At 41.7% G+C, this 27506-nt stretch overlaps 1 protein-coding gene across 2 annotated transcripts in view; it reads right to left on the minus strand.

The window, feature by feature from the left end:
* BRSK2 (BR serine/threonine kinase 2) overlaps positions 1-27506 on the minus strand; it is a gene marked incomplete at its 5' end in the record, with an annotated part of 323574 nt that overhangs the window by 152925 nt on the left and 143143 nt on the right. For both annotated transcript variants that reach the window (XM_080619064.1, XM_080619063.1), the window contains one exon: positions 11078-11172. In XM_080619064.1, coding sequence (XP_080475190.1) covers positions 11078-11172 — 95 coding nt within the window. The remainder of the gene's footprint in view (positions 1-11077; positions 11173-27506) is intronic.

Raw genomic sequence — 27506 nt, forward strand, 5'->3', positions numbered from 1 at the left:
TGGTAGCTAGACCACTAGAGCATGGGCTTGAGTGCTCTTAGTACACCTGGAAGATTCTCTTGGAGTTGGACAAGAAATACCATTTCGAACTAAAACTCTTGAGTCTCCTCCATGTGTGCATCTGCGGAAGGACAGCAGGGGAATACAAACCATGGTTTATTGCTATGGAAGTGCTCTTCATGAACAGACCAGCATATGAAATATATGGCAACAGTGGATTCAGCATCTCAGGATGCCAGGAGCAAGGCAGCAAGTACAGAGATAGCACCTGGTGAAAGAAGAAACGTCCAAATACCTGAAAACTTACCAACATGCTCTAAAAGCAACAAAGCAAACCCGTGGCATATTGTATCCAGCTCCATCTGACAGCTCTGGAACCAACAGTTAATTGCACTGGGATTGACCCTTCTCAGATTTTCCCTAAATTTGTGTCAACTACTTAATAGAACGAACTGCAGGGATAGATAGAGTGAGGCCTGGTTTATACTTAACAAACAATTTGAAAAACGTTCATGTTGGACAGAAGAATGAAAACCAAACAAAAATAGCCTGCATCCCCTAACTGCCAGTTCAGTGCCAGTGCTTGGCTCTCAGTTGTACTAGTTAAACATCCATTACGTAACACATCTTGTCTGAGCTGGGAAACTTGTAAGCTACATGGGCTAAAAAATTCTTCTTAACAGAAAGGTACTGCTGGTGTACAAGGCACAACCCAGTTGCCTCAACAAAAACTTAAGATAGTCTTTGAACAAAATCTTTGCTGAAATGGCTTACCTGCTATATACAAGGATGAACTACAACTGGGATGGATCAGTATATTGGTGCTTATGGTGCTTATTCAGCAGTATAGATGCAGGGTCACATACCTAAGCAAATTCTGGTCTCAGTCAATCTACTCAAGGATTGATGTCCCGTTATTGCTGGAGCTCTTCTGGTGTAATGCTGGTTCTCTTTCCAAGAGCAAACAAAAAGAGTTTTCCAGACAAGGTTCTGGAATGTGAAATGCAAACCAATGTAAAATGGAGTCAGAAGTCTTTTAACTCCTTTCTTTTTTAAGTCTTTTTAATCATGGCAGCCAGGTGAAGTTCCCAACGACTGGAAAAATGAAATATAACCCCCATTTTCAAGAAGAGGAAAATGGATGACCCAGGGAACTACAGACCAGTCAGTCTCACCTCTGTGCCTGGCAAAATCTTGGAGCAGATCCTCCTGGCAGGCATGCTAAGGCACATGAAAAACAACAAGGTGCTTGGTGACAGCCAGCATGGCTTCTCTAAGGGGAAATCCTGCCTGACCAATTTGGTGGCCTTCTAGGATGGGGTTACGGAACTGATGGACAGGGGCAGAGCAGCCGAAGCCATCTACCTGGACTTGTGCAAAGCGTTCAACAATGTCCCACATGACATCCTTGTCTCTAAATTGGAGAGACATCAATTTGATAGATGGACCACTTGGTGGATAAAGAATTGGCTGGATGGCCACACACAAAGAGTTGTGGTCAACGGCTCAGTGTCCAATTGGAGACCAGTAATAAGTGGTGTCCCTCAGGGATCGGTGTTGGGACCGGTCTTGTTCAACATCTTTGTCGGTGACATGAACAGTGGGATCGAGTGCGCCCTCAGCAAGTTTGCTGATGACACCAAGCTGTGTGGTTCGGTTGATACGCAGGAGGGAAGGGATGCCATCCAGACGGACATTGATTCACACACTTGTAAGGTGGGCTGATGCCAACCTTATGAAGTTTAACCATGCCAAGTGCGAGGTCCTGCAGCTGGGTTGGAGCAATCCCAGGCACGGCTACAGATTGGGCAAAGAAGAGATTCAGAGCAGCCCTGCAGAGGAGGACTTGGGGGTGTTGGTCGATGACAAAATGAACATGAGCCGGCAGTGTGCGCTCGCAGCCCAGAAAGCCAACTGTATCCTGGGCTGCATAAAAAGGAGTGTGACCAGCAGGTCGAAGGAGGGGATCCTGCCCCTCTACTCTGCTCTCGTGAGACCTCACTTGGAGTATTGTGTGCAGTTCTGGTGTCCTCAACATAAAAAGGACATGGAACTGTTGGAACAAGTCCAGAGGAGGGCCACGAGGATGATCAGGGGACTGGAGCACCTCCCATATGACGACAGGCTGAGAAAGTTGAGGCTGTTCAGCCTGGAGAAGAGAAGGCTGCATAGAGACCTCACAGGAACCTTCCAGTATCTGAAGGGGGCCTATAAGGATGCTGGGGAGGGACTCTTCATTAGGGACTATAGTGACAGGAGAAGGGGTAATGGGTTAAACAGGGAAAGTTAAGGTTAGATATAAGGAGGAAGTTCTTTACTGTGAGAGTGGTGAGGCACTGGAATGGGTTGCCCAGGGAAGCTGAAAATGCTTCATCCCTGGCGGTGTTCAAGGCCAGGTTGGATGAGGCCTTGGGTGGCATGGTTTAATGTGAGGTGTCCCTGCCCATGGCAGGGGGGTTGGAACTAGATGATCTTAAGGTCCTTTCCAGCCCTAACTATTCTATGATTCTATGAACTAGCAACCCAGAAAAAAAAAAAAAGAATATAGAAAAGAAAATATAAACAACCTAAACCACACTTCCCAATTTACCTTTGGTCCTTAATGAAAACCTCCAAAGCATATGCTGCGCTACAGTTCTGAGATCCAGCATCTTCCTCCTCTTAACTGTTGACAAACTTTTGCAATGATACTGAGCAAACACTGGCATGGCAGAATCATGAAAACAGGATATAACAGTCCCTTAAATAACCCCACTCATTACATTCCAGCATGTGCAATGTGGTGAGGAATGATTTAAAAAATCCTACACTGTTGCTCTGGTATTTCATGATACAGGTTTCAAAGGGTTCAGTCAATATCGCATTCACACTGCTGACTGCATCTGAGTTTCACTTCAAGTTCTACTTTCAGTCGAGGAAGAAACTGTGTGAGCAAAGAAAATTATTTTTATAAGGAGCTGTATTACTCTCTGTAGTTCAGGTCAGAAAACATGTCCTGATAATTCCATTTTTGCTTGAAATATTTAGGAGGTCATCTTATCCATAGTCTAAAAGGCATTTCCTAGCTGTAAATGTGGCCAATTCTACATAAGGCTCAACCAGACCCCACTCGCCTGTGGCATTCTCTGCTCTGCAGACTGGGATAGGTTTCATTCTGCACTTCTTCAGACTGATTCAGAACAGAGCTTGTTGAAGTGCTGAGAGTCAATTAGAAAAGGTTTTAGCTTCAGTGAGTCAGAGCAAAATCCAATGCTTTTTAAGCATTTTCCACCAACCTTCAATGAGTCAGGAAGGAAAAGAAAAAAATAAAAAGAGAAAAAAATTTTTGAATGCACCTGGAACCTGTAGCCCCAGATTGAAACAACCAAACTCATCAGACCCATGATTCACATTTGGCATTAATAGAGACTACAGCTCCAGGTGGCTGTGCTATGGAGATCATGCAGGCTGGGGGAGTCCAAAGCTTTAGGTTCACAGACTAATTGGGTGTCCTGGCTGACAGAAATTCTGGAAATACCATGGGATCTGACCATGGTTTAAAAGCTTAGGGTGCCAGCCTCAAGATCTTCACACTCCACACCGCAGCTTTACAAGGCTGAGCCTGAAAGCTAAGCTTCACCTGGGGTTCCCCTCACTTTTCAGGGTAAATCCTACTGGTTGTTCTTCCCAGGAAGCTGAGCATCAAGCCTGACAACAGCTAAGTGTCCTAAAGCTTTCTGTCACTCCCCCATGCAGCAATGCTTTGTAGGATCACACCTCTCTAGCTGGGGAAGCTGGGTCTGCCTCACAGCTGTGGACCCTTGGAGCCTGTCTCAAGACTTTCTGCACCTTGGTTTTATAGCCTAAGGCTCAGAGGTGGTGAAAGTCCCTGTGAAGGCAGGGATTTCAGGGTCTCTGCTTTGGAGATGGCAAGCAGGACACCCTAACAGCCTGCTACGAATCCAAAGAGAGTTCAAAAGAAACCTAGTCTTTGATATATTGGGAGTTCACTGAGCCAAAGTTATTTCAGAGAAAATACTTTAGTGAATCAGCATCTTTTCACAAAACTAAGCTTTGGCAAAGGAAGAAGAGAATTCCCAGAAGCTTCAGTAGAGAAAGCAGCGTGAAGTCAAACTATGGTCTGCTTCACCCCAAGTGCAACCATCATGGACTTATGGTGGAAACAGTTAAGTATAAAGCTGAACAGAAAGGGGTTTTAGAGGCTAATTATTCACAGTGGCTTCACAGGTGGATGAGGACTGGATGGCAGAGCACATTTAGACATCTTATGTCTGGGAGCAGTTATTTTCCTATCCAGACATTATGACTATGATCAAGTGGAACGAACAGAAAAAGCATTCCTTGACTTCAACTAGCCCTAACTAGGGCTCAATGAGGAAAATTCACTGCTGTATGACCAAGGCAGTGCATGAGGATGGTAGACCTTCTGTGTATTAAGTGTTTGCACACACAGGGCTGTGGGTAGAACGTGTTTGGTACAACAGAGGTTTGAGACAGACTGCTATAACACAAGTCTGTGGAATTAAAAGTAGGGTAGAAAAAATAAGACCAATTATTTTTATAGCTTGCCCAAATGCCTCAATTGATCATACTAACTTTAGAATGCAAAAGGTACCATGCACACTTGACAGGTTTGTTCCTCTGACAGGTACATCATGTGCTGGTGATTCCTGTTTGATTTCCTTCTTTAAGAATACCTCAAAGGGGGTTCCTTGTGGGTGTGGTGGAAAGTGGAGGCGGAGAGTGATTCTTTGACGGAAAATACAATTACCCAACTAACTGCTCAAATGCATGACGAGCGAACAGGCTTTCAATGCTCCACAGCAGCTCCAGTTTAAAACAACACACTCTGCATCACACATTCAGTAACATGCCCCTACTCCCAAACTCCCTATAGCAGAAGGGAGCTGCGGGAAAAAAAAAAAAAAATGACCCTTTCATTTTCCCCATGTTTTTCATATTGCAAGGTGCTTTTTTATCTCATTGAACACAGAAGAGAGACTTGCATTCATGAAGTCGTGCTGTGCTCACTGAGTTGCTACTGGAATACGAACTTGGGTCGCAGAGGTGGGGGGTGAGCGTGTGTTTGTGCACTCACGCTCTTTGATGAGTGCCAATCATTTCTGTAGTTTGTTCCTCACCTACACACTGTCAAACATACACAAACACACACTTCTAATCTGCTCTCTTCCAGTGCTAAAAGCAGACAAGTGTGTGGTAATTCTCCAGGTTAAAGATAAACTGTAATGAGGGGGAGAGTGCTTTTAACAAGTGCATGCAGCAAACCTGCAAGGGACAATCCACGAAGTGCGAACATACTCATTGGTACATTGTAACCTGAGTGTTCAACAGCAAGTAAAAATACAGCAAGTACAGAGAATATGTACACGTTTTGGTGAGATCTAGTTTCTTTTCATATTTTTTTCACCATCAAGATCCCCTGGGTTATTCTCCTCTCACAGCAATATATGCCAATCGATCAGAAGAATAACAGATGAGTACCAGCAATTCAGCACAGTGTTTCTTAATCAGGGAGTCATGGAAAGTTTACTGAATGCTTTAAAACCTTTTCTTTGGGACTTTCATTTAATAAATGGAAATACTTTCCCTTCGACGAGGGAAATAGTAATGAAGAGTAATGGTTTTAAACTAAAAGAGGGAAGATTCAGGCTAGATGTGAAGAAGAAATTTTTTACAACAAGGGTGGTGAAACACTGGAACAGGTTGACCAGGGAGGCTGCAGAAGTCCCATCCCTGGAGACATTCAAAGCCAGGCTGGATGTGGTTCTGGGCAACCTGATCTAGTTGAAGATGTCCCTGCTCATTGCAGGGGGGTTGTTTGAAGGTCTCTTCCAACCCAAACCATTCTACTATCTATGATTCCATTTTCTATTTTTAATATGACCATCTCCAAAATCTTGTGTGCCAGTATCCTGGATTAATCTAAACACAATTCACTGATGAAATCAAATGGTCTTGTGTCCTTGTTCATTTGTAACCAATGGTAGGGGCATTCAGTGGATTCAGCAGCAGCTTAACACCAGTTCCACTGCAATTAATAGTAAAACTCCTGAACACTGCAGCTGGAAAACAATTACACTACTGTTGAATACATTAAGAAAAAAATCTGGTTTGGCAAAATGCAGGCTAGGGGTTGGTGAGTTTGGCTTTGCTAATGTCAGGGAAACTGTCTTTCTCATGATCAAAGCTGAACTTGAACCAAGTCACACTATTCAGTCCATTTCTGTGTCTGTCTCAGATTTAGCTTCTCACTGACGCTGTTTTGATACTCCGGTAATGATTTCTGTAGACCAGGCCTCCAGTCAGCATCCGAGGACAGCCAGGTCAACCAATATCAGTCTTTTGTTTGAAAAGCCTGAAAATGAGGTATTACAAAGCAAAGATGCTGCTCTCAAGCATTCCGATCTTTAACTTTGCTCGGGGGAGCCTAACTTTCTGTATTTGCAGACACCTTGCACAAACACCTCTCTTTATGCTCTGGACAGAAATAAGTGATTAGAAATTCACAGCTCCATGGACTTTAAGGCCAGAGAGGCTGTTGTGTTAATCTAGTCAGAGCTAACCATCTCCAACTACTTCCTGCTGCAAGTCCAGCAGCTGAAGCTCACCTAGGATCTAGATTTTAGAAAAACACACAGCAGTTTAAGACGAAGTTTAATAGTCTTTCAGAGGAAAAAAAAAAACAACCCACCAGAGTTTCAGGGGACTTGTTCCAGTTAGTAACTTTATCCAGTGATTAAATAGGCCTAGTATTTCTACATTTCTGTCTACCTACAGCTTACAACTACTAGTTTCCAAAAAGATTTTTGCCCCCAAGACTGTAATACCCTCTATTATCAAATGCCTATCCTCCTTATCAGTATTTACAGACCATGATTAAGTTATGTCTTAACCTTATCCTTAATAAAGTAGGTAGATTGAGACCCTTGAGTCTCTCATAAATTAGTAGCTCTGATTGTTTAGTTACTCTCTCAGTTACTTTCTGAATTGTGCCCAATTTCTAATTCTCTTCCCTGAAGAACAGGCACCTCAAGCAGACATGCTGCATTTCAGCAGTTTTTTCAGCAAAACAATGACAGTTATTATATGACTTTCTGTAGCAAAAGGGGGAAAGACAGAGAAAAAGGAAAAAATCATCATGGGGGAGAAAAGAAGAATGAAAAGGGTTAAAAGGCAAAGTAACAATTGAAAAAAGATGGATAAGGCAGGAAAGACTCAAAGTAGGACAAGGTAGTAAGAAAGTAAGTTGCTATTGAAACAGAAACTCAGGAAGAAGCAAATAATACAAAAAGACCATGTGAAGCAGTGCCTGTTTACAAGCATGCTTTTGTAAGTTATCCTGGCAGTTCCAAAACGTTGATCCTGTTAATTATCCCTCCACTCCATTTCAGACAATCAGTGATGCCTGACAGTGATCACTGCATGGTCCTCTCTGCATAAGAGCACACACTATACCTTTCGCAGAATTTTTCAGGAAGCAGAGCTCATTAGCACCACAAGCCACTGAAACCAACAACCTCCCTCAAACCCACCACCATGTTTCAATTGAGCTGCATAAGAAAAATATGCAGACTGTCTTTTCTCATCCCCCACCCTGGAAATACCTGCCTCACTTCAAGGCCAGCACTGGAGAACTTGGTCAGAAGAAACAAAAGGCATATGGAGACAAAGCACACATACAGAGCTCATCTCCAGTCATCAAGCCTGGCACATCTGTGGTTTTCTCAGGATGCCTGTGTGCTCAAGTAATCTGCCCAAGGCCAGCTGTTCCCTTCTCGCTCTTCCCCTTTACGCTCCCACTGCTTCTACTACCAATGGCTGTCCAAAGAGTATTCCATCTGATGGTTCACCAAAAGAGTAGGTTTGTTGTTTATTCTTCAGAAGGAGGAAGTAGAAGAGAACTTGTGAGGTGGTAAAGAGGAAAGGACTCTTTTGAGTACATCTCATGAGACACCTCGATGTTTCCAAACAAGCTTTTGCCATGTCAGAGGAAAGATTTGCTTTAACCTTTATATTCTGAAGTTATAAACTTCAAATGCTTGTGCTGGTACTGAAAAGGCAACCAATCAATAGTGAATCTCCCTGTTCAGGAAAGCTTACCGCTTTACAGACACGTTCAGCTTTGTATTATGGGCCTAAAATCCTTCTCAGCGATCCAGAAGTAATTCAAGGAAATTAATGAACCCTGTTTCAATCTCAGGACACTCCCTATAATGCACTCCTTCCTGAAATCTTTCTGCCAATTTGTGCTAGAGCAAGCTAGAGGTACTGTGGGAGGCAGGTCTTCTCGTCAGTAGGGGTTACCACAGTGTGGCTGAAGAAATACAGCTGAAGCTTTTACCAGTGGCATGAAAGCAGGAGTGAGAACAGAACCAGCCCTTCTGTTCTCATCTGTGAAATTATATTTGTAGCTTTGCCCCAAAACCAGGCTCCTAAACAGGCCCAAGCTGGAGCTGGGAAAGGAACACTGCTCCCCAGCCTGTCTTTAGCAAGTCAGGGCATGACAAAGGAGAAAGCTCACATGTGCATTGAGCAGCCCTGTCCTTTGACAGGGCAGCAAGTGCTTGGATGGTACACTTACTGCAGCTTGTGCTGCATTATGCCTGCCTGTGTATCATCTCCATAGCAGCAGTTCTGCTAATTGAGACCAGCTGCTTCAATTCCAAAATCTTCTCTCCAGAAATATCGATACTGTGACATTATGATTAGAAAGCACTTTACCAAATGGTTCTCAATTCTGCACAGCTCAGATGAAGAGCAGCTGCAAAAAGAAGGGACAGTTCCCTGAACACACAGAAAAAACCACTGCAAGAACACTGGAGAAATGCAGGCTGTAAGAAGCAAGTCAAAATGGAATAATGATGGCAGAGAAAGCAGCCTGCGGTATATGCTTGTGCCTGTCATTTTAGATGTTGAAAGGACCATGAGCAGACTTCTTCCTTATGCTCTAGGATAAATGGCCACAGCACTGCAGTGCTACAGCTTCGTGCGGCAGGTGTGTGCATTTGTCAGATCCAGTTTTCTGTCCAAGGATGGATTAGAGGAAAATCCATCACAGTCTGGGCCTGGCTTAGGAGAGTAGCTGTGGTCTTGAATCACTTGGCTCCAGGGACTGTTCCGCACAGCCCACTGGCAAAGAGAGTCACTGGAACTGATAAGCTTGTGGGAAAATTTACAAAGCAGGAATGCCACCACACCACCATGACTTGGCTTCACTGTTGGCTACTTCCCTATGGCTGCTGACTCCATGCAGCAAGCTGTCAGCTGGACGCTTTGCAATGATCACACTGGAACTGCCAAAAGCTGCAAGCCTTTTTCCCCATCAGACATTCTGGATCAAGCTGGCTAACAGCACAGTCAATTCCAAATTCACTTAGAAGTCTCAGGCCCTGTCTGTGACCATCAGACACAGGGCATTCCTGAAGGCATCTGGTTACTGAGTTTATACAAGAACTGGGCAAAACACTTCAATCCCATCTGTTGTTTCAACCTCCTGAGCACAGAGAACAGAATCCTTGAAAGACAAAAATCTGACGAAAAATGGTCTGAAAATGAGACTCACGATACAACAGGTGATCCTCCCAAGAAGGATGCTGTGCAACCTGACAGAAAACATGGCACGCTTCAGCACGCAGCTGTGTAAACAAGGGCCTAACACACCATTTCTCTACTCAGATTTCATACTACAACCGAGCAAATACAACACAACCAAAGCAGAGAGATCACTTTGCTATGCTAAGTGATTTGCTTCCTACTCTGAAAATCAATGAGGTAAATAAAATGTTTTATACAGATATCAGACAGCATCTCTCAGCAAACAAATGCTCATGTTTTTGGAAGATATTCCTAGGATGTTACTCTGGAAAATATTCAAAGTGTTTAGAGACTCATTCAGATTTTACCATTTATACACTTTGCTTTTGTTGTGTTCCATTCATCTGCTCAATCTCCCTTTAAAGTTGCAGTTTTCTTACCTATTCACTTTCTACCTTTTCGTCTATATTAGAAGACTGTTTGAATCCACAGTACTGCATTGAATACTTCAATGAAATTCCAGAAATGTAAATCTCACCACACTACAACTGAGTTTAAACTTCAAGAATCCTTCTCTGGAAAAAAAGAACTTACACTGTATGCATAACATTCACTGACTGCATATTCCTTTAATCTCAATTTTCTTTCCGTTCGTAGTAAGGTTGCTATACTTACCTGTGCTGGAAAACAGCCGACACATAAGTACATATATGAAACAGCAGTGTAAAGATATATGCTCCATCTGCTTATAGGAAAGGTACATCAATAAAGTGCTCTACGCTGCATGCAGACATGTTAGCGTCATTTGCCTGTGACAGCTTGATGGAATTCTGTTGATTGCAGCACAGTTGTGTTCTCTCCTATCAAGCCAAATTTAGCCCTTCTAGTCACCAAATCACATGAGTAAACTTTATGCATATATTTATTTTATTTTTAGGTTCCCAAGATCAACCAATGACACTCATGTAAGGAGATTGGTATTGCAACGCTAGGTAAAAAATGAATTAAGCTCTTCAGCCATTGGGATAGACTCTTTGATGGATTCCAATGGCACAGCTCTTTGGATCGCAAACGGAATTATGGCTTTAAACAGTCATGGACCTTGGTGCATCAGATCATAATGAACCCATGCAGCAGAGCAAGCAGTAGGAGTACTCAAACAATAGATTTCACCAGCCTCTTTTAAATCTCTTCCTATTGACATCTGTACACCTCAATCTGCAAGGTACCATAATCATTATGCACTGCTGCATGGTGGACGTCAGATGCCCAACACGCATCTGCTCCAGCAGAAAAGCAACAAAAGCAGCTGACCGTTTACTTTGTTCACACAACACAGGAATTCTTCCATTTAATTTCAGCTGCCCTAGCCTTCCCCATAACTAGATTATTGTTATCATGCTCCACATGTACTGACAAGGATGTTTGTTATACATTATTAAAGATATTAATTTTGCATGGAACAGAAGACACAGAGCCAAGAACTTAATTTTTTTCTTTAAATCTCCCATTAGAAAATTACCTTCATTAGCACCGACTCACTGAGCTTCTCTCTGTTGACAATTTTTATAGCGACCTTCTGACACGTGACACAGTGAACCCCCAACTTCACAAGCCCTGCAGGAGAAACAGAGCAAAACAGAAAGAAATAACTGGTTAGAGACAGTTGCTGTTGAGATTTTTGCTATTAGGATGCCACCCAGCATTTGGCAACTTTCAGTAGTCCCTCCTCCAGCCGATAAGGTCTTGTGAGTAATGAAGACCCTGCAGCCCACATTGTGACCATTTGGCAGTGAAGCTGTGAACATCCTTACTGCTGCTGCAGCTTCTGACACTAAAGCTGTAGTTTTGTTGAAGCACTGTTTTCCAGCCCTCCCCACTCAATGGGTGTTCTACCAATAAGGAGTAAACTTGTGCCAATTTAACTGCAGTAGGCTGAGGGCTTTTACTGACACCCAACATCAAAAAAAGCTCAGAAATCAACAAAAATAAATGGTCAAATGTCCACAGTGTAGACATGGCCTCTACATTTTTCTAGCTCCTTCCAAAGCTTGAATGATCATAAAAAGGTACTTAATTATGCTTTCCTTTACTGTTTGAATTTAATCTGCTACATAAAGTTAATGCTGTGATGAATGCCATTGTGGCATGGAGGAACATCAACATATGCTGATACAGTTTGAAGTTCTTTTCATTTGTTATTATTTACTATATTCTTATCCTCAAATAATTTATGAGTGATGTCACATGATTATATTGGCAAAAGGATATGGATATCCCCAACAGGATCAGGATGTCTCAGCTATCACCAAAATATGAAAAAAAACCTCCAAGAATTAAAAGAGGTAAGTAACTGTCCTGGGTTCAGCAGTAGCAGTCATTTTTCTCCTTCTTAGTAGCTGGTGCAGTGCTGTGTTTTTGACTTTCAGCCTGGGAACAACGCCGATAACACCGATGTTTTTAGTTGCTGCTCAGTGATGTTTAGTCTGACCAAGGACTTTCTGAGTCTCATGCTCTGCCAGGGAGGAGGGGAAGCCAGGAGGAAGCAGAGACAGGACACCTGACCCAAACTAACCGAAGAAGTATTCCATACCACAGCACATCATGCCCACTATATAAACTGGGGGCAGTTACCCGGAAGGGCTAGATCACTGCTCGGGTCGGGCTGGGTATCTGTCGGTGGGTGGCGGGAGGTTGTATTCTCTTCCCTTGTTATTTCCCTTATCATTATTATTATTATTGGTGGTAGCAGTAGTGGTTTGTGTTATACCTTAGTTACTGGACTGTTCTTATCTCAACCCATGGGAGTTACATTCTTTCGATTCTCCTCCCCATCCCTCCGGGAGCAGAGGGAGGAATGGGGTGGGGGGAGTGAGCGAATGGCTGCGTGGTTTCTGGGTTTAAACCACGACAGTAATATATATGCAAGCAATATCTTCTGCAAAACATTTATCTAAATCTGCTGACTTTCATGCAAGTACATTGAGGTATCTCCCACAAGTGAGTTTAAGATGGTCCACTGAACTCTCAACTCTTAGTGCCATTAAGACAATTTGTACCTGGAAAAATGGTACTTTGTAGGTGTATTCCAGTGAGATCTTGTTGGTTCAGCTTTCACTTGTGTCATGCATGTACATGTAGCACAACACCTGACAGGCTGGATCCCAGCCCACTCCACACACAGTATACCAAATTGCTATTTAGTTTAATTCAGTCATAACTGAAGTAAGAAGAAATAGCACCTCCCTGGTGTCATTGAGACTTGCTGGGCTTCACAGAGCATTTATGAGCAATGATATCGTACGGTAAGAAAAGGTCTAACTCAGCTCACAGCTCCTAGGTTGGGTTGCAGTTAAGATCCTGATGTCATCCCCTGATGCAAACCCAAAGCCAACATGTTGCTTTATCTGCACATTGAACAAAACAGATCTGCAGTCCAGTGAAACAATGAGCATAGGACTTCACAATTCTTATCAAGGGATGAATATATGGACTATTGACTTACTATAAACTGTCCTCAGTGAAATAACCTGGAGTTTCATAGGGACTCTAGCAATCTCCTGCAGATAACTTGTCCATCTTTTTGCTACACAGTTAATCATAAATTTGGAACCATTAATCACTGGTTATTATGCAGAGAAATAAAATCCCGACTTGCTTCCAGTCACATCTCTTTTATGGTTTGCTCAAGTGTTCTGGATATTTCTAGGCACATAATTTCTAAGTCTCATCTGGTTAAACGCTGACATCCTTACTTTCAGCTGTGACATAAACAAGTCACAAAAATTAAGAGTGCAGTACAATGACAAATCCATTTGAAACTGTATAGCTATAGCCTGTCTTCTGCCTGAAGTGGCTAAGCACAGCTCGGGAGAAGATGCTACAATGTCCAGCCATGCTCACTCTTATGTCTGAATTTTGTCTATAAATTTATAATATACCCACAGCACTACCGGCTCAGTTGTCACCGTTCATAGCAGCTGCAGCCATACTTACGCTTCTTCTCTTTGGCTTTGTTCTGTGTTTGGATAGTGGCTACTTGGCCACATAGCTTGTTGAAAGTGTGCGCAGTTTCAATCTGTGCTGATTGCTTCCTTCCTGATCCCAGCACAAATCGCAGCCCTACATCACTCTTAGAGCACAACCACATCACTCACTACATTGCCCTTAGTTACACTTCGAAATCTCAGCAGAACTTCTAGCTCAGTCCTTTATAGCTAGACTCCGTGGATCTGTGCACTGTGCTGTAGTGTAATGTGCTGCAGACCAATTATTTTCAGAGGTCAACAAAGGTACACAAACAACTGCTCTCTGTAACTGGTCCTTCACCGTGAAGAAAATATAATGGCTTCTTTCTGGTATCTCACACTTCAGGTTTTGATTTCAAATGCTGCTCCCAAATCAAGACATCTGTCCCACTGAACCTGGCTGATCTGTAAACTATTCTTCCCTTTTTTCTTCCGCAAGCACCCTGTCAGTAAGTCATAGAAGGGTTTTAACCATGAACTTCTGGGACGCCACCATGCTGTACAAGCAATCTTTATAGCATCCTCTGTCCTTCTGGCTACTTACCTACCACAGAAACTCAAAAATTAAAAGTAAACCATTCTGTTTACTCCAATAAAGAAGTTAACTGTTACAAGACATCACACACCTTGCAAAAATCACACTGATACTGAACCACACCAATTTTATACTGAATTAACTTCACTGACCTCAAGAAGGCGTTCTTGATTTACATCACAGTACCAGAGGCCAGAATGAGAAAACAGATGTGAGATTCAATGCATTTTTCTTTTCTCCTGATTCGCATATTAAAAATAAAGAAAAAAAAATGCACTGTCACCACTGTCTGGTTTGTGGAGATAGAAGAAAACCTCTGAGCAAGCCCCTCTGAGACAGCACTTTTCACTGTACTAAATTCACTGAATGTAATTTTAGGATAAAAATAAACCATGTCGCTCTGCCTTGCCTCTTCCTCCCTCCCTCCCCCAGGCACTTCCTTTTGACATTTGCATGCCAGCTTGGCAAGTCCATCTATAGGATAAGGAACCTGCCACTAGGAGGAAATCCTAACAAGCTTCTGCAGGAAAGGCTTGTATTCAGAAACTCTGTTTCTGTCCCGTAATTCCAGTCTAGTGCATAACTACTCAAAGATGATACTTGGGGATTTGAATTCCTGTGGGCTCCTGATGCTTAGGAAGCCTTTTTACTGACGCAGAGAACATAAACCGTTCAAGATGCATTATTTCTCTGTGCAATGACAGACCCTTAGAGGGAATAAGAAGCCACTATGTGGCTTCAGAGTAAACTGCCGAGCTATTATTGACATGGAAGTGGCAGAAATGCCTGCTTAGGAACAAGTATCCAAGGTGTTTACAGAGTTGTGGAAAAGGCTGTGGATCTTCCAGGTCTCTTTCTCCTGTATATGCAGGTGTTAATGAGCACCTCGAATCTATAGTAAGCCTCCAATATAAATGCATCAATAAGTTTGGTACTTCTAAAAATTGTCAATGCATGCGGGCCAGCACAGGTACCTGTGTGGCCTCCAAAGGAAAAGAAACAAGGGTGCTGCTAAGAGATTGCTTTGCACTTGCTCAGCATAAAGCAAGTCTGCTAGGCAACAAATAGAGCTTGAACTTGTCAGCTTCATGAGTAATTAACCCCTCAAATGTAGACAAGTAACCTTCGTGATTGTTAAAGTTAACTCTGGTCTGTCCTGGCAGAAAATCTAAGACTCTGTGGGAATCAAGCACTTGAAGTTTGCCCCAACCACCCACATAGCTGTCACACATACTCTTTCAGGCACACTTCAGATTTCCATCCACAGGTGGTTCCTGCAGGCTTATGGGCCCTGACATGTCTTTGAGACTGTTACATCCTGTGAGCTGCAAACATTGGGCTGCTTTTGATCTTAGCCACTGAAGTGCACCAGAACCAGCTCTATAATTTCAGGTTGGGAAGAAAAGAGGGAAACATGAACATGCTGAAACACAAGGGGATGTGCAAGCTAACATTGTCTTTTAATTTATAATTAAAAGCCACAATTTGAAAACCAATTTGAAAACCAATGAGCATGCCCCAGATGACACAAGGGAAAGATGCCATTCAAGGAAGAAGAGCAAAGGCAAGCATACAGGCCTGAGGCAGCCTAATGCCACACCGACCTGCTAAAAACCATGCCTGCACATTTTGGTGCTGGTAAACTCCCACTCTGCAGACACTTAAAGATATGTAGATCTTCTCTGAAAAGGACAGGAGCTTATGTGATGAGCAAGAGACAGATATAGACCAGCTGGACAGGTGGCCAGCCCATCCTGAAGCAGTACAGAGAATAATCCTTTATTTAACCCAAGAAGAATGTACTGTGGGGATGGAGAAACAAAAGCTTTCCTCCAGCTGAGACAATATATTCACTGTGAATCCTTGATCGCAGCAATTTGTATCTGTGGCCTATATTGTAGCTGGCATTCACTTCCATGACTTTTCAGCCAAGGACAGGATTTCAAAAAAAGGCTGATTCACTTCTGCCTTGCATCTTGTGTAGCAATTTTCTCTAACATGGACCGAATAAAAAAGTAAAAGTTGTGCTATTTCATATCCACATTACAGTTGTGTAAATAGCAACAAGAGGAAACACAGCTATAGATAGTATCACCTTACTATTATAATATAATAAACATATTATATTAAATATTAAATATTAATATTTTTAATAATAAATTAAATATTTTAATAATATAAAATAAAATGTAAATAAAAATAACTTAAATATTAAGATATTAAATATTAAATATAAATATTATATTAAATATAATAAATATATTATATAAATATAATATAATAAATATACTATAATCCTGTTATTAAAACTCTTCACCAGAGAAAGAAATGTTCTGGAAACAAGAGGGAACTGTTTTTCAATCCTGTCCAAAGTTGGAGTCTGCCAAAGACACTGATCTGAAACAAATTATCATTGTGTGTGTGAGAGAGACAAATAATGAAACAACATTGTTGTTTAAATACAGCACTTACTGTATACTCATTTTTTATTAATAATGTTCACACAGCCTTTCAGAAATGTTAAACACAAGTAACTCATTCTCCTGATTTTTAATCATAAGGCAATGAACTACTTCAAGAAGCAAAGAAAAGTTAGGTACATTTACTACTTTTAATACATATGATTTTTCTGAGGGTAAATGGAGGCTTTTCATTTTCTTTTAAAATAAAACCAATCCAATGCCCTATTTGTAAGTATTGATAAATTTGTGTAGCATGGAAAGCAGTCACTGATTTCAGAAGATCATCTGCACATTGCATGTTGCTTGCTCTTCATTTCACTTCAGAGCACATTGTCAAAAAACTTTAAAAAAACTGAGTGGAAAGCTCTTGTCTGGCCAGCAATATCTGTTTTGGCTGGATAAGCAATTAAAGAAATGTCTAGAGAGAAATATCACTCCTCTTTTATCTTGAGTTAGCTAATTGCCAATTAATTCAAGTCAATGAATACTCTGCAAATGTTAATCTAGGCACTGCAGGACACAGACATTTGTGGTTTACTTCAGGGCTCAGACTAGTACTGGGAACAAACTATCTGGATTAAAGGCAGATTGTAGGCTGAACAAACTGTTTTTTAAAAAGCTTAGTGCGTGTACACCGTTGCTGCATGAACTTTGTACATATAATCGTTATATACAAGTAATACAATTTATCCCCACAAAATGGAGGTTGCTGTTGTAAATATTAAAAGTGTTTATGGATGCTCATTCCTGAAAACTACGTGCACTGGCATTTGCAAGATCTGCAAACCTTGAAGGATGCCAGTTTAGAAAAATCAACCCTTAAAGCAAACAAAAGCATTAATGCAACTCAAGTGAAGCATGTGACAATACTTAAAATGCAATATTCTTGCTCTTTACTTTCAACAGTTCTCTGCACAAATGTTGTAGTTTGAATTAGGGTTAAATCAGTTCAGTTACACTGCCTAGCTGCTGACTGCAGTGGAGTTGCTTTAGATCTACAACATGGAAAATGGATCAAAATTTGGCCCACAGCAACACAATTTCCTTAGCCATAAAATAATAATAGCAGTTACTTACCTTGCAAGGGCTGCAGGAGGAGTAACTGATTAATCCTTACAAATAATGTTGGAAAGGGATCTAAACCCTATGCTAGCTTTACAAACTACTACTAGGAAAACTGCATCTTAAATACAACCTGGAAGGAAAACTCTAGATAATTTCTTATTAATAGCTCCCATTTAATTTCCCAATTCTTTCAGGTCACGGGTTTCTGGTCTCCTACAATGCACCTCTTACACTCTTTTTAGCCACACTGGAAAAACTTTGTTACTGAGCATCCTACTTGAGGAAACCAAGAATTGCTCTTAATTACTCAGTCTTCTCATTGAATAGATGTTTATTTTTCTGTAGCAATTGTTATCTCTAATTATTGCGTTTAAAATAAACAGAGCCTTATATCAAGTGACAGGCAAATTATATGGTACCAATTTATAATTGCATATTGGGAAAGGAGGTATAGGGTTGTCTAGAAATGTAAAAGGATGAGGATGGAGCTACAATATTGGTAATGAAATAATTTGACCATGGGCTCATCTACAGAGAGATTCTAGTGCTACAAGTCTGTTCTGAAGGCTCATGCAATAACTGTTTCTAAACTGAATAAACTGTAACTACAGTAGGACAAAAGCCAGAGTTCAAACACTCAGCAGGAGCATGGAAGATGTTCATCAGTGCTAGGATTCATGTGCCTCAGCTCAGAGCACAGGGAAGCTGCACACTAAATTGCTATAGCCTAGATTTATTGTCCTAAGCTACGAGCACTGTCAAACGTACGCTGGCTCGGCCAGCCAAAAGGACACAATCCTAAGCTCAGATATTCATGAGAACAATCCATTAGCTCAGATGTGACTGGATCCACATGTCTGATATTAGAGAGCAAGAGACACAGACATGTATATATATACACACAGCAGCTCACCAAGAGCAGGTTTTGCACTCTTATGCCTTAGAGATTATGGTAGGATCATCCTCCAGGCTCAGCAGGATCAAAACACACAGAACCAACACCACCTCTATTGATTTTTATCTTGGTCTCTTTCTTATAATATTTCATAAATCAATACATTTCAGAACCCCTTTGTGCCCCCTGAATATAGCAAGGAACATGACTGTTGAGTACTTTTGACATGCTCTCTCTCATCTTGCCATACACACTCATGTGTCTAAAGAGACCTCCTTGGGGAACCAGTACACGAACCCTGACAGGCACACTGGATGCTACTTTTGTGAAATGCCATTATTTCATCAGCCAAACTCTAACAAACTCTTGAAGTCCTCTGGGATCTATCAGCAGCTTGTGATGTCTAGTGGGCTGAGGTCCTATTTCAGATCAAGTCTTTGTTTCCATATAAGAAAAACACTTGGGAGACTAAGCTTTGCTGCCGTGAGAGAGGTGCACACTTCAGCTTCCAAAGCATATGTCTGAAAGCATTTGGGCAGCAAACAGGGAAAAAGCACTCCCTGCAAACAAGGAAAGAGAAGAGAGGTTTCAAATGAAAAAGGTAAATCAAAATATAACAGATCTTTCCACCGATGCACAAGAAAAAATTCTCTTTCTTACATCTGTGGATGGGCACTAGGAAAACTCTGCTTTTGCCCACAACTCTCCTAGTCAAAAGCTTTTCTTTCCCTTTTCTTTCCACATCTCCTTTAAAAACTCTTCTTGAGGAATGACGAGATCCATGTCCCCCTTCAGACTTCATTAATCCTCTGTCAGGAGATGACCAAAGATGGCCACTTTCAGATACAGCAGGAGACAGCAGAGCTCTGTCTGTCCCTTAAGATATCTTTTAGAAAAGATGTTGCTATAATTAGGTAACATCTGGGTAATGAGCCACAACATCCTCACTTCATCCAGTGATCTGCTGAGAAGGGCGGATGCACTAACAAAGAGGGAACACTGTGCAGCAGAGGAGGAGGAGGTGAGGAAGCAGGAGGGGAAACAGCAGATAAACTGCTCTTCATATGTGCTATTATCTGATGTTAATCCCATTTTGTATGCTCATTTCTTACATTTCCCCTTCTTCAGCACACCTTTCCCACCCACCTTCCGTCAGGGAGTCTTCTCACCCTTTTGACCTTCCCATCAGCCAAGATTGTTTAAGCTAGGTTATGTGTATATTAAGAACTGAATTAAAAAGGGGGGTTACCATGGAAAATCTTTATACAGAAGACAGAGGTCATGCTCTTCACAAGATTAGGCTCACCACAGAACACTTCATCTACCCAGCTCAGTGCTGATACAGCTTACTCTGCCCTCTGACATCTCTTAATCACCCACCAACAGACTCTTAACAGGATTTTCACTGACTGCCGATATGCTGCACTTCAGGAAGGCTCAAGAAGTGATTGGATTAACAATACTTGCACCCATGCTATGAACAAGGCACCAAACAGCAAGAAACAAGCACATGCAGCTCATACAAATTCCTATGAATTCCAGAAGGGCTTGTTCATGGCAGTGGGGTACAGCCCATACACAGCCAGAGGAGAAATGCACTGGATAGTCACTGCATGCGTTGTTCTACAGCTACAATTTTTTTTTTTTTTTCCAAGGACAGATGGTTCTGTACCCAGCAAGCTAATCAGGGCTGATCTCTTGCAGATCCACACCCCAAATTTCATCACATTGTCCACCACAAAATCCTGGATCCTCCTCATGATTCCTAATTAGATCGCTAGTCCCATCCCAACAGGTCCTCACCACATCTATGGACATCCTGCTTCTCCCCCATGTTGTAACATCTACAATTTCCTCCCATATCTCTACCCCCTGTCTCTAGCTTCTTCATCCTCCTGCAGTTTCCTGCAGTGACACTCTCCACGATCTATTTATCCTGCTATCACCTATTGCTTGCATACTTTTCATCCACATAGTCTATACTCTCTCCTTTCTCCTACACAGAAGACAACAGATGCTGAGGCCAATCCAGATCTGTGGGCACACTGTCTTGTCAAACAGCATCTAACAAACATGGCATCTAATACCTGAGTTGTCCTTGTATTTCCTTTGGATTTGGCTCTTTCTCCAGTACTCATTTAACGGCATCCAACAAAGCCTGGAAAGACCTCATTATCTTTGAAAAATTTTTGAGATTGAGACACGTTTCTGATAATATCATTCCACTTATTTACATGGGGATGCTCCCATCATACACTATCACGTTACCACATACAAGAGGAGAATCAGGCTGGGGTTCCAGTAAGAGCATGGTAGGGACACCCCATCTTCCCTATTTTGTATTTGGCTCCCATGGTATGGCTCTAGCCCTTTTCAAAATGATACTGATACCTCCCCCAAGAGGGCAATGGGCTTGGAATAATCCTGTTGAGTTAATGCCTAAGTTCAAACCTTTCCGAATTGCTAATGCAATTACTGCAGTTATATTATAATTACCATACTTGGAGATAATGCTCTTACTATAGTTTCAGATTTCTTGAGTTCCTGTTTGGAAACATGGTATCTGGATTATTTATTTTTAAAAATACATAATTCATGTGGCTTCCTCATGAAACAAGTTAATACAGACACCTTGCATGTCCAGCTGTCCACACACCCTCCATCTCCAACAACTTTGGATCCCACTGGTCAACACCAAGTGAGCCCTCAGTAACAGGTCCAATAAAATTCAGCAGCTGCCTACAGAGAGACCCTGTAAGTTGCCCCAGTACAGGAAAGGTAAGGATACAGATTAGTCTTCAGCCATTTCGCTGGTCAGTCATCCTGAGAACGAACTTCTGAGCAGAGCCCAATTGTACTGCCTTGGCTGCAGGCTAGACAAGAGGACAGGGAGAGGGATTTAGATGGGGCAGCCATGAAGCTACTGGAGGGGCAAGAGGTCAGGTGGAAGACCTAGGGACCCAAAACAGCAGACAGGGCCTGCAGAACACAGCTCCGTAGGATGAAATGGAAAGAAATTACTTTAATAAGATTCTGGGATTTTCACAACTCCTATACATGGGCCTATGCAGTCTCAATTTAAGCAAATGTTTTAAGTGCTTCCTGTCCTCCATAGTGGATTATAAAACTATGAGGGCAGAGATCTCATGACACAATTATAACAGACTGCTTGTCCCATTTTGCAATATGTTCCTCTTTACAAAGTATAGGAAACATCACATTTTCTTGGTTATATTGAACAGGAGAAACCCCAAGCCTCTGGCTTAGGACAAAGGGAAGAAAGCCCATTTGAAAACTGATTTCTGGCTTAAAAAAAAATAAAGTCACAGCAAAAGAATTAAAGGTCAGAAAAATTAGACTGTTATCAATTTAATGAACAGGAATTAGCATATTGAAAATATTTCAAAAGTATTTCCTTTAACGTGAGAATAGTGGCTCAGCTCGCAGCACGGAGCTGAAAGCATTTATGGACTTCTACACCAAGAACAGGAACTGCCTGCTCATTTAGTAAAAACTTCACTACAGCTAGTTCACCGTGCTCCTTACAGAGAGAGAGGAGGTCACCATATTCAATACATAGTTACAAAAACGGCCCAGGCATCTCATTGATTTAAGGTAAGATTTATGTGAAACAATGTAATACCTAGAGAGCACTGTTAGCTGTGCCTCTGCAAAAAGTGAAGAAAATAATTTAATTTCCTTTCAAAAGAAAGGAGGTTGGATAAGCACACACACACCACCAACCCACCTTCTGATACCCAGCTTCTTCATATCACAGTGGCAGAAGCCAAGTATGTCTTGAAACAGTTCAATTTCAAACTCAGGCAGGAACCAGTGATTATAAAAGGACAGTGGCATGAGATCTGTGCTGTCAAAACACATCTTTGTGTCATGCTTCTGCTCCAGGATTTCTGTGCAACAACTCCTGCCTGGATTGCTGGAAGAAGATGACGAAACCCCATGGGTCTGATCTAAAGCCCACTGAACTCAATGCAAAGGCTCATCTGGTTCAGGAGTTTGTAGACCATTTTCTTCATAATCGCTTATGGCTATGCAGACCTTGCTTCCTCTAATGGATCTTGCTGCAGAGAATGTGATGGAAGTGCTGGAAGATACAGCTGTAGAAGACATTCTAGCTATGCCAGAACCAGTTGTTCTCTACAGTTACCAAAGTGTATAACTCCCTGTATGTGTTAAGTATCACTAAGACAAAACAAATCTGCAAGTGTTGTTACTCTTGAATCTACAGCATCTTTTACTGCATCATTCGTCCACACAGGAAAGGGTTCTGCCTTTACTCAGGCTGGTAATTCTTAGCATCAGGAAAAAATCCTCAAATTAGGCTGCCTGCAAACACTAGTTCAAGGCCAGAGACACAATAAAGAAGAGTAAGGAGCAGATGAATTTTCTAAATGTCAACAGAGAATCTCATCCCCAGGGTTTTTCCTCTGATTACTTGCTATTCTATTAATAATTTCATTTCTTGGCCCCATACCATTAGTATAAGGTTTCAGAAGACTCAGGAAGGTTCAGTCAAAAAAATCACCTGAAGAGGAAGGTTGTAAGCCTAGACAAGTACATAGGGAAAAGCAAAAGACCAATAAGCATCTTCTCCCTCCCTAGAAGCAACAAAGTTTGGGCTTAAGTCAAAAATACCATCCCTCAAGAACAACACTCCCACACAAGGACCCAGTTTTTTCCACATGTACACTACTGTGATCCCTTTGGCTTTCTTGGAATTATTCCCAGTTCCCACTGATTAAGAAGATGCTCAGCCCTCCCAGTCTCTCCAAGGAGGTGACACAACACAGCACAGGCTACAAAGAACGGCCACAGAGGAGCTCAGTGTTGACTCAGGGTCGCTCAGGCTCAGAAGAGGAGGCAGCTCAGAAACAATTCAGACTGCTGTGCCCATGCAGTGTCCCAACATACACAGGTGATCAACGTGCTAAGATAATACAGTACTACCCAGCAATAATGGCATTAGACAAATCATGTATCACTTTCTGCAAAGCCACTGGCCTTAAGGGATACTGCTTGTAAAGAGCGCAGAAAATACTGTCTTGTCCTTGTGAACATTGCACACACGTAAGTTCTTTGGCTTTGTATTATGAGCTCCTAAGCGACTAGACACTGCTGTGACATTCTTTACTTGTACTGTGGGGTCAGGTCACTTGCACATTAAGGTTATAGCCAAATTGCCTAGGGTGGGATATTTAAGAGTCTCTCCCTGAACACAACAACCAGCAGCAGCCAAATAGCATTTATCTGGCAGGACAGGTATCCCCTGCAAACATTATTTGCTTGTGACCTCTGTGCTTAAGACACTGAAGGTTAGAGGCTGCAGTCTAAATCTTATTATGGGAATAATTTATAAAACTCTCAGCAAGGATGGAAAAAGACTTTTAAGAGAGAAAAGCCTTAGCCTTCAGAGAGGGAAAGTCCAATTCTGTTAACTCAATCTGTAAACCAAGGCTACATACATTAGAAACAGGAGTGCCTGAAAGCCTATGTGTTCTGTGAGCCTCATCAACAGCAGGGTGTGTAGTAGATTCAGCTCCATAGATTTCAGCTGCAGAATGACCTGCCCTAAGGCTCCTGAGGGATCATTTTCACTTTCAGATACAAGGCCTTAAAAGTCCTTAACATTAGATCTCTTACCTTCCCTTTCATGAGGATAGAAGCCCCAGCAAGCTCCAGGAGGTAGGTAGAGAAATAGAGAAAGAGAAGCTTAACTTCTCGGATAAGGTTTGTCTAAACAGAAGCTTATATTCTAGTTGCAGGTTCAAGGGAATTAAGGCAAATCTGTGGTCTTGTGTGATTACAAGTTGTCAAATATGATGCAGAACCCCTCTGCCCACAGCGTCAACTGTAAAACTCACTAATAACTACACGAAGCCTAAAATAAAGGTTCTTTTGAAAGCCTTTTTCTCTCTTCTCTGCAGTGTATTCTATTAAAAATCTGACTCTTCAGCTGTATGGAATGTTGCTGGTACTGTACCTAATGCTGTAATGGGAAGAGAAGGTGCCTTCTGAAAGCACAGGGGCAACCAGGTGGGTGAATGCCAGAGCAGGAACATCCAGACTGCACATGATGTCAATGCACTGAAAACAGCATAAAGAAAATCAGGGCAGCAGATGGCCAGTTATTTAGCAACATGGTTAAAGAAAGAAATTGAGTCTTCTCTAAACACACTGCCTGCTTTGTGCTAGTGGCCCAGAATCCACCGCTGAGGAGGGGAAAAAAAAGCCAACAAAACCCCCTACAAATTAAAAAATCTAGAATCTGCTGTTAGTTTCAGAGACCCAGAAAAATACAATACACTTAACTAAAGCTGAGACTTTCTGCTACAGAGACTTGACTTTAAGGTCTTGGTGGTCTCATTCTAATTCCAAGTGGGGATCCCAGAGAAACAGTCTGTTCTCCAGAGCCCAGAAACACCAGGTGAGCAGTGAGGTGCACTGTGAAGGAAGCAGAGCTCTGTATAGTGTCTGCCTAGAGGTATCTCACATGCTGTCGTAGCTGTCCAAAACAAACTGGTTTAAAATCTTTTTTCCTTCACATTTATTTTTAAATGGAACCAGCACACCTGGATAATAGATGATGACTTTTATTTATTTCACTTCAGTTTCCAAACCAAACAGAAGTTGATGTAAATTACCTATAAAGAATATATATCCATCTACAGTGAGCAGAAAATGCCAGTTGTCAATCTGTAATGTAGAAAAATGTTTTAAAGAATGGATGCAAGTAAATGCACACTAACTACATTATACTTCAATGAATGAGCAGTGGTAAAGAATGTCTTCCTTAGCACAGCAAAGAAATATTAAATTTATGTAGAGATTTTTTTTGCAAATCAACATACCTGGATGACCACCAACTTGAAAAATCAACCTTTATTTAGGAAAAGAGCTAAAACGTGTAACTAGCAAGTAAGCATGGAATCAATAAATGAAATCAAGGTTTTGCCCTTGCTGATTTAAACCATAATAAAAAGTCACCATTTAAATTGCCTCAATTTAAATATAAATTCATCAACCTTGCTTTTCAGATAATAATTTTCTTCACAGCTAGGAGTTCAGCCCAACATTAGAACCTAAAAGTGCAAATGAGAGCTTGTTGCTGCACCCAAACCTCACCTCATCGGCAGCATCCTCACCACTTCTGCACTTAAATTTACCAGCATCTAGAGCCTTGCTCTATGGTTTGAGGCTCACATTTCCTCATCTGCTGTTGAATGTGGGAATTCAGCTGTTCAGGATGGGGAAAGAGGGGTGCTATGGGAAGTATGTCAGTGTTTTAGATGGGTTCCAGCTTTGAGCAGAGTTTAATCTTCAAGAGAAAGTCAGAGAACTGTCTACAGACTGATGGACCTACTGAGGTGAACCAGGCAGAATCAACACTAACCAAGAAGCAAAGAGATATTTACATATATATAGGAATTTGCACTCTCTCTCCTGCCCACATACAAGCAGACAAAGCATGGGGTAATATGAGGCTGCTATTGGCAAAACTCAACTTTATGACACATTTAGCACAATAAGAATAAGATGCTGCAGAAAATAATTGCTTTCTCCAGTCAGTTTCAAGCATCATGAACATATTTCAGGACTATAGAGAAAATTACTTTAAAAGAGAAAATACATCACAGAACACAGAATTAATTATGTGAATGAGAGCCCTATGGAATTCTTATTGCTGGTTATACTTTAAGACTCAACCCAAGACTAGGACTCTTCCATGATAAACATCGTATATATACATAAGAGGTGCTAGGCCCTGCCTTGGGGTAGATGGTTATGATTCAAACAGATAAGGCAGTCAAAGAGTACACCTAATTATAAACTGTTTTTCTGTTTGAAGATAAACACTTCAGGCATGAAGAAATTGGGCAACTTGCTGAAGGTCACACTGAAATCCTGTGGCAGAGCTGGAAGCCAAGCACATGCCACAATCATATTTTAAGTTGGTAGGAGTAGGTAAAAGCTAGAAAAACGTTATTAATCCATTTTCAACTGCAAACTATATGTTAGAACAGAAATAATAGGCCAGTAGAGCATCACTTTTATTAAATTCCAGACAAACTTCATACCCACCCCACGCTACAGCATTGTAAAAGGAGAATAATTCCATTTGTGCCACTAGATCTGCTCCTGACTTCCTTCAAGCAGAAAATCTTAGAGCAAAAGTGGGGGTGCTTCCTATGTTATTCATGAATGTATAAATTTGGTGACAAAGCTTTCAAATTTATTACCCCTCTAATGAAAACAACTATAATGAAGATGCAACCCTGTATTTTAGATAGGAGAAAGTATGCCGATTTCTGGAAGCAGAACACCACAAAAAAAACATGAAGGAAAATCTCTCTCCTTTCACCTATCATTTTATTCATTCTGCTCTAGGAAAAGGCCAGGTCTGTAACAAAATGATAGGCAGCATCGAGAGACCAAGCTGTTCAAATGGAAAGGGTTAATCTGGTTGAAAGCCTGTGTTGGGGAGGGATGTTACAATCACCTGGTGCCCACATCCCAATCTTCCCAGCAGCAGCAGAATAGCTGCCACAGCTCAGTTCCTGCTTGTTTAGATTGGGTATTGGCTTGACTTGGTGGCAGAGTAAGGCAGGTTTATTGTGCTCTGCATGCTCTGGGACAAGGAGGGCTGACAGAGATGATAAGTGCCGTTCTGCAGAGCAGCAGGAGTACCGACTGGCACATGCGGGGAGGTACAGTACAATAATCTCCCATCTGCACAATACAGCTTTGAGTCCCCTCCTTTACAGCTCAATAGGTGCATCTGCTGCCCCTCTGCTAATCCTCAACATTGTTTAAAATGCAGATCAGTGGAGATCATGCTTTTTCTTTCCCATTACAGACCATAGCCTAATAAAAGAGCTTTAATCACACAGACAGCATTCTATCTCTTGCAGGGTCTGCTGCTTCATTCTTTCCTCTTTGCCTTTGTT

Source organism: Psittacula echo (assembly GCF_963264785.1).
Source record: "Psittacula echo genome assembly, chromosome: 5".
NCBI lineage: Eukaryota > Metazoa > Chordata > Aves > Psittaciformes > Psittacidae > Psittacula > Psittacula echo.